General features: G+C 42.1%; 1 protein-coding gene across 1 annotated transcript in view; it reads right to left on the bottom strand.

Annotated features, from left to right (window-relative positions):
- Positions 1 to 243: 243 nt before the first annotated feature.
- SLIT1 (slit guidance ligand 1) overlaps positions 244 to 15,116 on the bottom strand; it is a 584,144-nt gene continuing 569,271 nt past the window's right edge. Inside the window, exons 34-37 of the mRNA XM_030202872.1 lie at positions 9,721 to 9,872; positions 5,481 to 5,769; positions 1,391 to 1,602; positions 244 to 526 (exon numbers count right to left, since the gene is read on the bottom strand). Of these exons, the coding sequence (XP_030058732.1) occupies positions 288 to 526; positions 1,391 to 1,602; positions 5,481 to 5,769; positions 9,721 to 9,872 (892 nt within the window). The 3' untranslated portion in view covers positions 244 to 287. The remainder of the gene's footprint in view (positions 527 to 1,390; positions 1,603 to 5,480; positions 5,770 to 9,720; positions 9,873 to 15,116) is intronic.

Raw genomic sequence — 15,116 nt, forward strand, 5'->3', positions numbered from 1 at the left:
TTGTTTATCTACATGTATTTTGCCCTCTAGATGCAGTATATACCTTCTCTATACCTCCTTCCACTGATTACAGCACTATACAAGTCATTTTGTGTGCATATCTCTCAATGTAGCAATGCAGCAGGTACTGTTTTACATATATAAGCCACAGACATGAAGATGTTCAAGCATCTGAAAGGTACATAATGTCCAGGTTTGCAGACATCACTGTCCAGTATATCCTCTTGGCTGTCTTTTTCATTCTTTTTTTTTTTTTTTTTTTTTGCTTGGTTTTCTTCACTTTGGTATTACATGCACTGAGCGCATCCACACTTGATGGCTTTCTCTACTTCCTCCACAAAAGACGACCCATCACTGCATTCGAATGTGTACTTCCTGCGTTTCATGCGTAATCCTGTGCAGCAGCCCTGGCTATGACAGGACCCCCGGCATTCCACCCAAGAGACAGTACGAGTGGTTTGACAGATGGCATAGCCCTTCTGAACTTGATGGTAGTCCCTGACTGGATCTCCACGACACTCAGACTCTGAAAGGAATACAAACTAGAAGGCTTCATTTATTCACAAAAAAATCACAGTGCCATATTTAATTATGCCTCTATGGTGCCGTAGAATGATTGTAGCATTCCTTTGCTAAGCGACTGTGCAGAACCCAATGAATGTTAGTCTACATATTTAAATTTCTCCACTAGAAAGAGCTGGGTGGCAGAAGGTAAAGTTTTCAGGGCTGAGATTATGACTCTGAAGGGTAGTAAAGAGTGTAGCATACCTACCGTACCTGAATGTATCCTGCTGTGAGCTGCTACTGAAAAAGGCCTGAGCTAAATCCAAAATCCCTACAGTACTATAATTTTAATGCTATATGCCCATGGGGGAGGCAGTTTAATCAGCTTTCATTCTTCAATGTTAAAATACTGTTTTATGTAAGCCACATTGAGCCTGCAAATAGGTGGGAAAATGTGGGGTACAAATGTAACAAATAAATAAATAATGATCCTGAAGGGTGACAGTACAAACTATTCACCCTCAGTCTAGCACAAGTTTCTCCCTAACGCACCCAACTCTCACAGTACACTACAAGTGCCACCCATTCAGCATTTGGCTTTAATACATAAGCAATCTCCTGATAAATGGCTGCTTTTATAATACTTCGGGACGTATTCAAACTAATTTGTCCCACTATTGGCCAATGAAATAATACTTTATTCAGTACGGCCATAAGTGTACTTTATAAACACTGTGAATGAACACAATGCAGAATGCCTTATCTTCTTACTGTGAATAGTATCAAAAGCCTATCCCATTCTTTGGACTTGTGTTTTGGAGGTGCTTACATTTTAGATCAAATAAATAGCTCTGAAGGAGCTGTATAAATGGAAAAGTTTCCTCACCTTGATCACAGAGTTCGCCCGTGAAACCACTGTTGCACTCACAATAGGCCTCGCCTAAGTCAGAGATCTGGCAGCGTCCTTGCTGGCACTGCAGGTTCTTGCAAGGATTGTAGAGCTCTCCCTGTTGGTTACACAAGGCTCCTTTGTACCCATCCTGGCACTGACAACTATAGGACAAGGAGTCAAGTGGCATGCAGATCCCATGGATACATCTGTGGAAAAAAATGGCCCATCTCAAACCTAAACAATCTCAATTTAGTAACCTTCTCTTCATAGGATATAGGCTCTCATTTTATAAGATGTGGGTCATATCTGTTTCCATTCCATTCAACTACAAAGGTGGAAATTCTAAGCAAAAGAGCAAGCTTTGATTTGATCCCACTCTCTTGCTATGCAGTGGGATTCCTTTGTGTTTATCCCATGCTTTTATGAATTCTGTCACTGTTTTTGTATTCATCACCTCCACGTGAAGGGTGTTCCAAGAGTCCACCACCCTTTGCCTGAAAAAGTATTTCCTGATGTTGCTTTTAAGATTGCCTCCTTGCAGCTTCATTTCATGTCCTCTGGTTCTATAGCTTCCCCTTCTTTGAAAAAGATTTGTTTGCTCATTAATACCTTTTAAGTACTTAAGTATTTGTATCATATCGTCTTGTGTCTCCTCTCCTTTAGGGTATAAATATTCAGGTCTTCAAATCTCTTCTCACATGTCTTCTGGAGCAAACCTCATACCATTTTGGTTGCCTTCTTCTGAACCACTTCAAGTCTTTTTATATCTTTAACAAAACTGAATGCAGTACTCCAAGGGGGTCTAACCAATGACTTCTGCAAAAACATTATCACTTTCTCCCTTCTGCTGGTTATGCCTCTCACTATGCTGTCTAGCATTTATTGGCTTTGGCTACTGCCTTGTCACATTGTTTCACCACCTTGAGAGCCTTAGACACTATCATCCTGAGGTCCCTTCTCCTGATTCATGCAGAACAGCCTCTCTCCTACGATCATAGAGGGGAAAGGCTGATCCTCATAGACCAGACCTTGGGGTGATAGTGTCTTTAGATCTCAAGGTAGTGAAACAGTATGAAGATGGTGATTAAGGCCAGAAGGATGCTTGGCTGCATTGAGAGGGGCATAATCACCTGGACATGATGTCTCTGTAGAAGTCATTGGTGAGACCCCCTTGCAGTACTGCATTCGCTTTGGAGACCATATTTTGCTAAAGATATAAAAAATTTGAAGTTGTTTAGAAGAAGGTGACCACACGGCACATCTGACACCATGGTCAGGCTTGGTCCTACAGTGTTGAGGCATTAAGTAACCCTGATTCCATGAGGAGGCTTCTTTCTGAGACACTGAAGACTGACACTGGCTCAGTACAGACTGGTTCTGAAGCTCTTTGGAGCCTTGGCATCAATGTGCTGGCTGCAGGCAGTGCAAGGGTCTCCAAGATGGGTTGGAGCTCCTGAGAAACCAACATCAACACCCTCGTTGCCATGGACTCTTTCTAGGCAAATAGGCATTCCATAAGCTCTTGGAACATGGCCTGCCATCTATAAAGACTGGGACACAGCTGGGGTGGTCATGTCCTTCAAAGTCATCAGGGCCACATCAGTGACCTTGTCTTGGCTCAATGAAGGCTGGTGCACCCTATCCAGTGCTGGAAGGGTGAGCAGCCCTCATGTCAGGGGCACTTTGAGGACTTCAACAATCCTGATGCCTCGGTGCTGCCAATGCTGTGCCATGAAAGAGATTGATGCTGATGCTTCCTGGCCTTTCCCCCAGACATGGCATGAAAGTCCCTTGGCATTACTGAGGATGATGACAAATTCTTCCTTGCGCTCAGGAGGAGATTAGAAGATACTCAATCCTGGTGGCACCTATCAACGCTCATTGTTGTGAAAGATGGAGACCATCTCAATGTTGATGTGTTCCCAGTGACTCGTACAGCACTTGGAGCCATAGAGACTGATGCCTCTAATGCCTCAGACTCCTTGGAGTCAAACTTTAGTTTGCACTGCTTCTTTCAACCTTTAATCCCTCTTTGTGAACATAGTTTACAAGAAGAGGGATCATAATTGGGCCCCAAACATAGCATAAGAACATAAGAATAGCCATACTGGATTTAGCCCAGTATTCTGTTTTCAACAGTGGCCAAGCCAGGTCACAAGTACCTGGCAGAAACCCAAATCGTGGCAACATTCTATGCTACAAATCCCAGGGCAAGCAGTTGCTTTCCCATGTCCGTCTCAATAGCAGACTATGGACCTTTCCTCCAGAAACTTGCCCAAATTGTTTTTTAAACTCAGATATGCTAACCACTGTTAGCACATCCTCTGGCAAAGAGTTCCAGAGCGTTGAGTGAAAAAATATTTTTTCCTATTTGTTTTAAAAGTATTTCCATGTAACTTCCTTGAATATCCCCTAGTCTTTGTACTTTTAGAATTAGTAAAAAATTGATTTACTTCTACTTGTTCTGCATCACTCAGGATTCTGTAGACCTCAAATCATATCTCCCCTTATCCATCTCTTTTCCAAGATGAAGAGCCCTAACCGCTTTAGCCTTTCCTCATATGAAAGAAGTTCCATCCCCTTTATCATTTTGGTTGCTATTCTTTGAACCTTTTCTAATTCTGCTGTATCTTTTTTGAGATACGGCGACCAGAACTGAACACAATACTCAAGGGGCAGTAGCACCATGGAGTGATACAGAGGCAATATAGTATTTTCGGTCTTATTCATCATCCCTTTCCTAATAATTCCTAGCATCCTGTTTGCTTTTTTGGCTGTCTCCGCACACTGAGCAGAAGATTTCAGCTTATTATCTACAACGACAACTAGACCCTCAAGGTGGACCCTAGCATCAGGTAACTATGATTCGGATTATTCTTTCCAATGTGCATCACCCTGCATTAGTCCACATTAAATTTCATCTGCCATTTGGATGCCCAGCTCTAAGGTCTTCCTGTAATATTTCATAGTCTGCACCAAGTGTGAGTAGCTATAAGGGACATGGTCCTGCTTTACTGGATGCACTTTTTAAAATTACAGGGAGTTTTTTGGGTCATATCTTGAAAAACAGCCAAGATGAAATCAAACTGCTTGACAGTGAAAACAAATTTGAGAGTGACGAAAAACCTGACTGTGAAAATCAAAGGTTGTTTGAAGGATACTGGCCTTGCGTGAGACACTTACAGAAAGTAAAGTCATGGAAGGAGACCACGAATCACAAGAAAGCACAAAGGTGCGAGCCATGAGAAGAATGAAAGAACAAATGTCCATTATGGATAAAAATAAAAATTGAGCTGGTCCAGTATGTTGATTGCAAGTGAGAAATGCATACACCATTTCCAAAGGCTTCCAGTGTGTATTGCAACAGGCTCCATCAGATGACGTCACCTATCAGCCAGGATAAGTGAATCATACTTGTCCTTGGAGAAACTATAGAACTAGAGGGCATGAAATGAAGTTGCAAGTAGGTAAGCTTAAAAGCAATACCGGGAAATACTTTTTCATAGAAAGTGGGCTGGGTGCCTGGAACACCGCCAGGTGGAAATGGTGGGGATAAAAACAGTCACAGAATTCAAGAAGGCATGGGATAAACTCAGAGGATCCTTATATAGCAAAAGGATGGGATCAAAACAAAAATAACTTTCACAGTTCAGAAAAGTCATAACAGGGTGTAACCTATATGGAGCAGCAAGTAAAATACCAAATAAAAGCACAGAGCAAGCAAACTGACTATTCTGCACGGAGTGGTACGTATGACTCTCGCCGCCTTGCTGGGCAAACTAGATGACCATGTTGGTCTTTATCTGCTGTCTTGTTACTGTGTCAAGTTATTCTATTTTATGTATTTCTAGACTGCCTTTTGAGGTACATTATGGCTGTCCATTAGGTGACTGAACAATCATGGTACTGGACAGTACAGAAGATGACTGATTTTTAAAATATCTTGAAACTTGGCTTGGATCATAACTGGCCATTTTTAAAAAAACTGATTATCAGGTAATGAAAATTCTTATTGGACCTTCAGATAAAACTGGCAAAGGAAGTTAGAATATTGTGTACTATCAACTGTCTGTGATTCACTTACTTGTGCCCTTGGCATGGGTTGTTTATTGGCTGGTCACAATGAGGCCCTTCCCAACCTAGCTCACAATGGCAGACAGGGCCATGGGCAGTGTTAGGTTGACAGATGCCATGGAGGCAGAATAGTTTGCGGCATGGCTCACAGCCTGGAACAACGCCAGGTTTCATCTGGGTCTTAGTGAAGTCCTGTAGCTCATTATTGATATACAAGTTGCGGATACAGCCATGGAAACTGGTACCATTGAGGATCTGCCAAAGTCGAAATGCAGCTGAGTTCACATCTACTGGCATACCTGGAAACAGGAATAAGTATATCAAATGATTAATACAGTAGTTCACTGAGGATTCAGGCACATACTGCAGCAGGACATATTTATCTACTCCTGCCCTAACTGAGATAAAATTTAACCATCTCTCTGACCTCATGTGTGACTTTCTTTAGTCACCTTACTTTCTAACTCTTCTTACTCTCTTACCTATCTATATGTTCCATCTTTGCTTATACCCTTCATTGTTGATTACAATGTTCTATTACATATTGTGTTGACATTGTAAGTAGTATACTATGCCACACTTTGTATTGTTATTTGAATATTTTTACTGCTGTAATTGCCTATTGCTCATGTTTGATGTATTCTTACTGTACACCGCCTTGAGCGAATTCCTTCAAAATGGCAGTAAATAAATCCTAATAATAAATAAATAAATGCAGATAATTCAGTAGATACTATACAATGTGAACAGAAGGCCCAATATTCAGAAAATGATGAGCTCCTAAGTTTATGCCCATAAGTTAGGACCATAAATTTGTGCCCTATTTTCAACCAAATTTAGGGGCATAACGTTTCAACTGAAAATTCATCATATTTTAGGAACTTAAATTATGCTCATAAATTTAGGCCTGCCATTCGTTTGCCTAGATTTATGAGCCTAGTGAAAAAATCAGTGCCAAGCTTCTAACTTCTTTTCCCTACCCCAAATCCACCCCTGTTTTCACCCATTTTTTATGTTCCTAAATTTAGAAGTTTAGTAAAATTATAAGTAAAAAGTTATGCACTCAGACCTAGTAAATTAGGCCTATTTATGAGTACAACTCTCAAAGCTTAGGCGCATAAGACCTTTGAATATCAAGTCCAGTGTGACTAAGTACGACTAAGATTTGTATGTTTCTATATATATATAAGAATTTTTCAGCAAACATATGTGCAGCTAGGTAAACTCCTGTAATGTGTTGTATTTGGAACTTATGGGCTTCTTTTTTTTTTTATTCTTAAGTGCATTAAAGTTTTGCACCTGTATGTAACCAAATTACCACATGATAAGTGCAAAGCCTATGCGATAACTGTTGGAGGCATTCCCAGCCACTTAAATGAAGTTATTGCATAGAAAAAAAATCTTAAGTGCATAGAAGCCAACTCTGTGGGTGCTTGAACATTCCCAATATAGGACAAATGCCTTGACTGTGTCCAGGGAGAAGTCATATCCATTGGGTTTAGCACCCCTAATAATTTCGAACAGTTGTCTTCTATGAGTAAGTGAATATAGGAGGTGGTAAGTTCATCCATGCTGTCTGCAACAATGACAGCACATGGTAAGATACTGTCTACTAACTAAAATGTGCATTCCATGCCAATCCCCCATCTATTTCCGCTCCATAGCAGCGAACATGTAAATCAGTGAGCTCTGCTATGCAGAGTGGTAATGGTTACATCAACTGCGCACAGTTAGTGCTAATTCATGCACTAAGGTTCCTTTAACAAAGCTATGCTAGCAATTCCGGTGCAAGACGAAGCCCATTCAATTCCTATGGGCTTCATCACATTTGCCGCGCCGGAATCACTAGCGTGGCTTTGTAAAAGGAGCCCTAAGGGAGCAAATCTATAAGTGGGCACCAAAATATAGGTACCCACTTTCCGCAAGTCATGCACCTATTCTATAAGCATACTTTTGTGTGCTAGTGTACTTATAGAATATTAGCATGAGTCAGCAGAAATATGCACTTCCACCAAGTCTATGGCAGGCATAAGTGGGCACGCCTAAAGTGTGCATGCAACTTATTCTGTAAGTTGTGTGTGTAATTGTTGCCCCCCCCCCCCCCGCGCTTCACCTATCTATATGCCCCCATGTGTTTAAGCACTAAGGGGCCCTTTTACAAAGCAGCAGTAAGCCGGAACTACTGCCAGCCCAATAAAGGCGCAGGCAGTAGTTCCACCCCCGGCGCATGGCATTTCCGGAGCTGGATTAGTTTGGAAGCCCTTACCGCTACCTCAATGGGTAGCGGTAAGTGCTCCCCCTGCATGGCCATGCAGTATCTTACCACATGGCATTTATTTTTTGGCCTTTTTACCTGCTGTGGCTAAAATGGCTGCTGACGCTAGGATAGGGCCCCGTTTACCGCAGCTTAGTAAAAGGGCCTCTAAGGCATTTGTGCGCATATCTTATAGAATACCGCTGTGCACACAGCAATCTTGTAAGCGTGCGTGTGTACATTTGTGTACATGAGTGATGGTATTCTATAACTATATGTGTGCAAATGGTGCTCAACAGGTGCATTGTTAAAGAATTAGGGGATAACTGCATAGCACATATTAGTAAATGGGCCCTTTAATTTTCATACTGAATAAGTCTCTGGCTCTAGCTGTCTTCTGTTACAGTGCTCCTTTATTTTGAAACTAACAAATTCTTTAGGTGATGTGGAGAGGCATAATCAAATGGGGTGCCCAAGTTTTCATGAGCGTAAAGGGGCGGGGCAACCCGTATTATCGAAACAAGATGGGCGTCCATCTTTCGTTTCAATAATACGGTCGTGGACGCCCAAATCATGAAATTTAGGTTGACCTTAGAGATGGTCATCCTTAGGTCGTTTTTGAGATGGTCCCCAGTTTTCGACGATAATGGAAACCGAGGACGCCCATCTCAAAAACGACAAAATCCAAGCCATTTGGTTGTGGAAGGAGCCAGTATTCGTAGTGCACTGGTCCCCCCGACATGCCAGGACACCAACCGGGCACCCTAGGGGGCATTGCAGTGGACTTCAGAAAAAGGTCCCAGGTGCATAGCTCCCTTACCTTGGGTGCTGAGCCCCCCAAATCCCAACACCCACAACTGTACACCACTACCATAGCCCTTAGGGATGAAGGGGGGCACCTACATGTGGGTACAGTGGGTTTCTGGTGGGTTTTGGAGGGCTCACATTTACCACTACAAGTGTAACAGATGGGGGGGTTGGGCCTGGGTCCACCTGCCTGAAGTACACTGCACCCACTACAACTGCTCCAGGTACCTGCATATTGCTGCGATGGACCTGAGTATGGCATTTGAGGCTGGCATACAGGCTGGCAAAAAAGTTTTTTTAAAGATTTGTTTTGAGGGTGGGAGGGGGTTAGTGACCACTGGGGGAGTAAGGGGAGGTGATCTCCGATTCCCTCCGGTAGTCATCCGGTGAGTTCGGGCACCTTTTTGATGCTTGGTCGTGAAAAAAAATGGACCAAGTAAAGTCGACCAAATGTTCGTCAGGGACGCCCTTCTTTTTTCCATTATCAGCCAAGGACGCCCATCTCCTAAGCATGCCCCAGTCTCACCTTCACTACACTGCCGACACGCCCCTGTGAACTTTGGTCGTCCCCACGACGGAAAGCAGTTGAAGGCGCCCAAAATTGGCTTTCGATTATGCTGATTTGGGCAACCTTGCGAGAAGGACGTCCATCTCCCGATTTGTGTCGGAAGATGGGCGCCCTTCTCTTTCGAAAATTAACCTGTAAGGGGTTCATTTTCAAAAGAGAAAAACGTTCAAAAAGTGGCATACCAATTTTTAGATGCTTTTCTGTGAAGTCCATCAGAAGTGTGTTCAAATCACAAGGGGCTATATTCCCCACTTGAATTTTGGATGTTTTTAGCAAAACATCCAAAGTTCGACTTAGACGTCATATTTAAAATGCCCCTCTATGGATCTGAAAATTAACTTCCACTACTGCTTGAAATTTAAGAAACTTTTTCTCCAAAGATCTGTCTAGCATAGAATTCATCTTGATTTTGCACTCTTTGGCTGGTCAAAGATGTGGGGTTCCCTAAATCATTGTATGATAAATTTACTTGTGCTGTTCTCCAACCTATAATCTTGGAGTGAATTTTCTCTTTTGGGACATGAGAATTTGGTTTTCCTTCATTCTGTCTTGTAATCTTACAATCATGCTGATTTGAGCAGCTCAGTCTAACCCAAAGTTGTCTAAGATCATGAAACTTACCTCCAACATATAGCGGGGCTTCATTTAGGGTATACTGTTTGCCAAAATTATCCATGGTCATGGGAGCACCTCCATCAATAGAAAGATTCACCATTTGATCAAAAGTGACCAGTTCCACTGTATGGAATTGTCCATCATTGATTGTCTCTGCACTAAAGGAAGAAAACCAGTAACAGTAATGTAGTAGATTATGGTATAGGGCCATCTAGCACCCTGCCTGCCCGGCTATCAGCCATAGAGCGTAACTGCTTGTAAGATATTGATTCTTAGCTAAGACAGTTTGCAAGAGTAGAGTACAAAGGAGAGAGATAACAAAGTCCCCCTATTTGATATACTCCTAGGAGCCCTTCCTCCCCATGTCTAACCACAAATTATTGGGGCAATTCTACAATGGGGTGCCAAAATGTAGGTGTGACAAAGAAGTGCGCTTAGCACCAGTTCTATAAAGGCATTAAGGCATACCTAACTTGTTACAGAATAGTAGTACAAAGCTGCTTTGATGTGCCAAAACTTAGGTGTGACACCTTATGCCAGGTCAATGGCAGGTATAAGGGAACGGAAGGGGGATGGGACTTGATATGGCGCCTTTCTGTAGTTACAAAGTGGTTTACATATTATATACAGGTACTTATTTTGTACCTGGGGCAATGGAGGGTTAAGAGACTTGCCCAGAGTCACAGGGAGCTGCTGTGGGAATTGAACCTAGTTCACCAGGATCAAAGCCCGCCAAACTAACCACTAGGTTACTAAGTTGGCGTACCTAAGTGCGCATTACAATGCACACATCTAATATGATTTATAAGGTGTGCGCATTGCTAGATGGAGTGCCTATGACTTGCCTATGCTCCACCCACTGGTGGAGCCCATTTGCTGTAATGTGCCATGTGACTAATGTACCAATTTTGTAGAATAGCGCCTAGCATAAGAACATAAGAATAGCCAGACTGGGTCAGACCAATGGTCCATCTAGTCAAGAATCCTTTTTCCAACGGTAGCTAAGCCAAGTCACAAGTACCTGGCAGAAATCCAAATTGTGGCAACATTTGTATGGAAATGCCAATTTGTGACATCATTCATATGCACAAATGCACCTATTCTACAAGTTAGTGGGTGCAACTGGTGCCTAAATGTAGGTGCCCTTTATAGAATTGATGTTACAGCTTGTACATAGCTACCAATACTAGCAGGGCTATTGCCTGAACATCCTGTTTTCTAGCTCCTGAGCTCCCTTGATATTTATTTATACATTTACAAAGAAATTAAGCCAAAGGTACTGGCCCTAATACCGAGGCTTGAAGATGCACCTCTAAAAACGTCTTCTCCCCCGATATTCAAAAGCACTTAACAGGCCAGGACCAGCACCTGGCCAGTTAAATGCCTCATAGGCAGCCACCTCCCGCTGAATATCACCGGTTAGTGATTAGTGGATAATTGGTTGTATTGGGCAAAATAACTGGCTATCCGCTGATTTTCAGCCCCACTTTAGTGGCTATATTTGGTTGCGTGAATACATGGGATATCTATGGCTAGTCTGAATACTGACTTAGCTGGTTATGTTCAAACTGTCCAAAAATAAACCGGATATTACATGCCGGTCACCGGAAACTGCCTGGCATTGAATATCCAGGTTTAGCGCTGACCGTGGGGATTAGCCGGGCTAACTCCCGTGGTCTGAATATCGGCCCCCTTGTGTCTCATAGGACAGGCCAGGAATACATGAACCCTATGACCTATGAAAAGTTCTAATCGGTTCCTAAAGTACGGTCTCAGAACAAATTCTTGGTCCTGTGGAAAAGCACAGGTGATTTCCGGAGTCACTCTCCCAACAACCATTTCTTGCAAAGCATTGAAGATACCAGAGACATCTAAACTCTCAACACATTGATCTCTTACAGTCTCTCCCTCCTATTCAATGGCACCTATGCTTCCATGTCCATTAGTGGCCAAATTAAATATTTTACCAATAGGAAGTAAACCTTCCTCAGGAATTTTCAGTATCTTCTTCAGGTAACAGAGAAGAGAGAAGAAAGAGCAGTTTGGGGAAAATTCAGGATCCTTAAATTCCAAGACTTAAGAGACTTCACTACATTTTCAAACCACTGATGGACCACAATTTTGTTGGTCCATCAGCTTACATTTTTTTCATTGTGCTGAAGCTTGGGCCAATTTTTAACACCTTTGAGACAAAGTCGATATGCTAAAATCCTGAGACAGCAATCTAATATGAATATCCAAAGTTGCAAGTGAGGAAAATATTCCATACATCTATTCCAAATAGAATCCAAAGTAAAAGCTTCAGTAAGTACTAACGTGTGCTTACCATTGGTTAAAATGCATTACCATGGGGTGTGCTCAGGCATCCCATAGTAGTTTTTACATGTGAGTACACTACCCACACATTAAAAAATAGTTTTTATGTTTTAGCGCTGGGGCAGATAATACATATTTCCTGTGCTAATCAGTAAGCACAGCTACATTGCTGTGCACTAACCAATTACCAATGTGGTTAAGCACATGAGCCCTTACCATCTACAAAATAGGTATTGGTAAATACTCAGGTGGTACGGACCATGCGCTAATGGGAAAATTAATCAGCCATTTCTCCACAGCACTAAAAGTGGCCTTCGTGTGCGGGAAAGACCTGCACTGTGGATAATACAGGCCAATTTTTTTGCCCAGTTCTTTCTGCCAGTGTATCAACATCCATTTCCATGTCTGCTGAAGCCGCAAACCCCACAATAGTTGTCTCACTAACTTCTCCCATGCTCTGGAGAATTTTCTCTACTGTCTGAAAGTGCCTGCTTTACCTGAGATGATCGTAATCTGGAGGCATAGAGGGAATTGGGTATTGCGACTCAAGGCTGTTTCACCTTTCAGCCAGTCCATTGCTACCTGGCTGGCAGCGGAATCCTTACCTGACGCACTGTGGATAACAGCTGCAAGTAACTCGGGCTCTGAGACTTGGCATAATGAAATTCCTCAGGATAGTAGAAGGTTTCTGCTACACAAATCCTTTGTGTTTCCCCAAGGGTAAGAAGAAATGTGTTGGAGCTCTCAGAGCAATGTTTCACAATCCACCATCATCTTGGGCGTCTTTCAGTTTGTTTTAAATGTAGTGCTGTGTAACTTCATGGCATGTCCACTAGTTTTTTGTATCTTTTGAAAGAGTAAACAATCGATTTGTGTTTATCTGTTCCATTCCACTCAGGATTCTGTAGACCTCTTTCATATCCCGGCTCTTCTCCAAGTTGCTCTAATCTCTTAAGCCTTTCCTCAGATGAAAATCATCCCATTCCTGTAATAATTTTGGTTGCTTGTCTCTTATCTTTTCATGAGAAGTGACAACCAGAATTCCACACAATACTCAAGGTAATACTGAAGTATTTTCATTTTTAATGCAGTTCATTGAATCAGGCAGGTTTATGCAAGTACAATTTTGCAGCATTCTCAAAATGCATGTAGTTGACCTACAAGAAGATACTTAGTAACTACTGTTCTGCCCTCCTGGCAGCCTAACACTAGTTTTATAGTGTGGCCCTAAAATATGTTTAATGCCTTTACTGTTATTCTCAATTCTAAGGATCATCACTGCTGCAGTCACTCACTGCAAAGATATATGAACAATGCCTTGTGTAAACGTAGTCTCACATGTACCGCAGCCATTTACTAGTGGCCTAATTTTCTGCAAAGACCTCCTTCCTTTCTCAGCCAAGCTTAGCTCCTTTGTTTACCTACGATCATTACCTCTGTCCTGATGGGTCAGCTAAAGTATGACCTTTCTCTCCAATCGAGGACTGCCCTGTAGGACCACCTCTGCTACCTGGTCTCAAGCTCTGTCCCTATTGGTCCCTTTACTTCACCCTCCATGGGATTGTGTGTGCCTCTGTCTCCACAAGTCAGACATTCTCCATCTTTTCCAGATGCAGATGTTCCTGCTTCCCTGAAGAGAACCTGTCTTTTTATCTCATTCATTCTTTCTCTCAAGATATTGCACAAACCCATCACCCCATCTCTGAACTGCTTTCACCTCCCTGATCACTCTCCCACCTCTCCAATAAAGCTTCCTTTCTTCAGAATTCCATACCCACCCACCGATACAGCTGTCAGAACCAAAAAGCCTCTTGCCTTGGGTCATGACCATGAGTTAACAAGATAAGAATAAGAGGATTAGATTTATATAAATAAAATGAAAAGATTTTTGCAATTCTAACAGTTGTTGTTATGTGAATGTTCAATGAATATTCATGAGATAGATTTGCATCCACTGCTTCCAACGCAAGCAGATTTCTCTTATGTGTGTTCATTAGGGATATCCTAAAAACCCAACTGACTGAGAGTTCCCCACGTTTTGGAACCACTGTTCTAGACTTCTCTTTCAATACCTAAAAAGTCATGTCTTACAAATATTTATTCCATTGAGGTATCTGGATGTCTCTATTAGATCCCCTATCTCTTCTCTGCTCAAGTATAGTAGAGTCTCGATTATCCAATGTAAATGAGATCAATATATTGTTGGATAATACAGAAAAGGTGGATGAGGGATAAAATAGAAATATATTGAATGCATGTTTTAAAAGAAGAAATGTCAGATAATCCAGAATTTCAGCTAAGGCTTGTCACCCCTTCTTACATTTCTAGCCATTTGTTCTTCCATGTGTGCTTTTGCCAGACGTATCTCTCTCTTAGCTTCTTTCACTTTCATCCGGTAATCCTCTCTGTGTTCCTCTTTTTGAGTTTTCTGTACTTTATGAACGCCATTTCTTTAGCCTTTATTTTCTCAGCCACTTGTTTGGAGAACCATATCGGTTTCCTTTTGCTCTTGCTTTTATTTACTTTCCTTACATAAAGATTATAAGCCATATTTATAGCTCCATTTAGCCTGGACCGCTGCCTTTCCACTTCTCATATGTCTTCCCAGCCTGTAAGATCTTTCTTCAGGTATTCCCCTATTTTGCTAAAGTCAGCATGTTTGAAATTCAGAACTTTGAGTTTTGAGTGGCTGCCCTTCACTTCAGTTGTTATATCAAACCAAACTGTTTGATGATCACTGCTGCCCAGGTGGGCACCCACTCAGACATCAGACACGCTTTCCCCATTTGTGAGCACCAGATCCAGTGTCGCTCCTTCCCTCATGGGTTTTGTCACCATTTGACTGAGCAGAGCACTTTGTAAGGTGTCCACAATCTCTGTACTTCTTTCTGATTCCACAGATGGAACTTTCCAATCCACATCCGGCAGGTTGAAATCTCCCAGCAACAACACCTTTCTCTTCTTTCTCAACTTTTGGAAATCTGTAACCAGATCTTTGAGGCTGTACTTTCTCTTGGGACACCTCCATTGCTTTTTGTTCTACCTCAGTTCTATTTTCTGGAGCATCACAGTACTATAATAGAGAA

Source organism: Microcaecilia unicolor, chromosome 5, assembly GCF_901765095.1.
Source record: "Microcaecilia unicolor chromosome 5, aMicUni1.1, whole genome shotgun sequence".
NCBI lineage: Eukaryota > Metazoa > Chordata > Amphibia > Gymnophiona > Siphonopidae > Microcaecilia > Microcaecilia unicolor.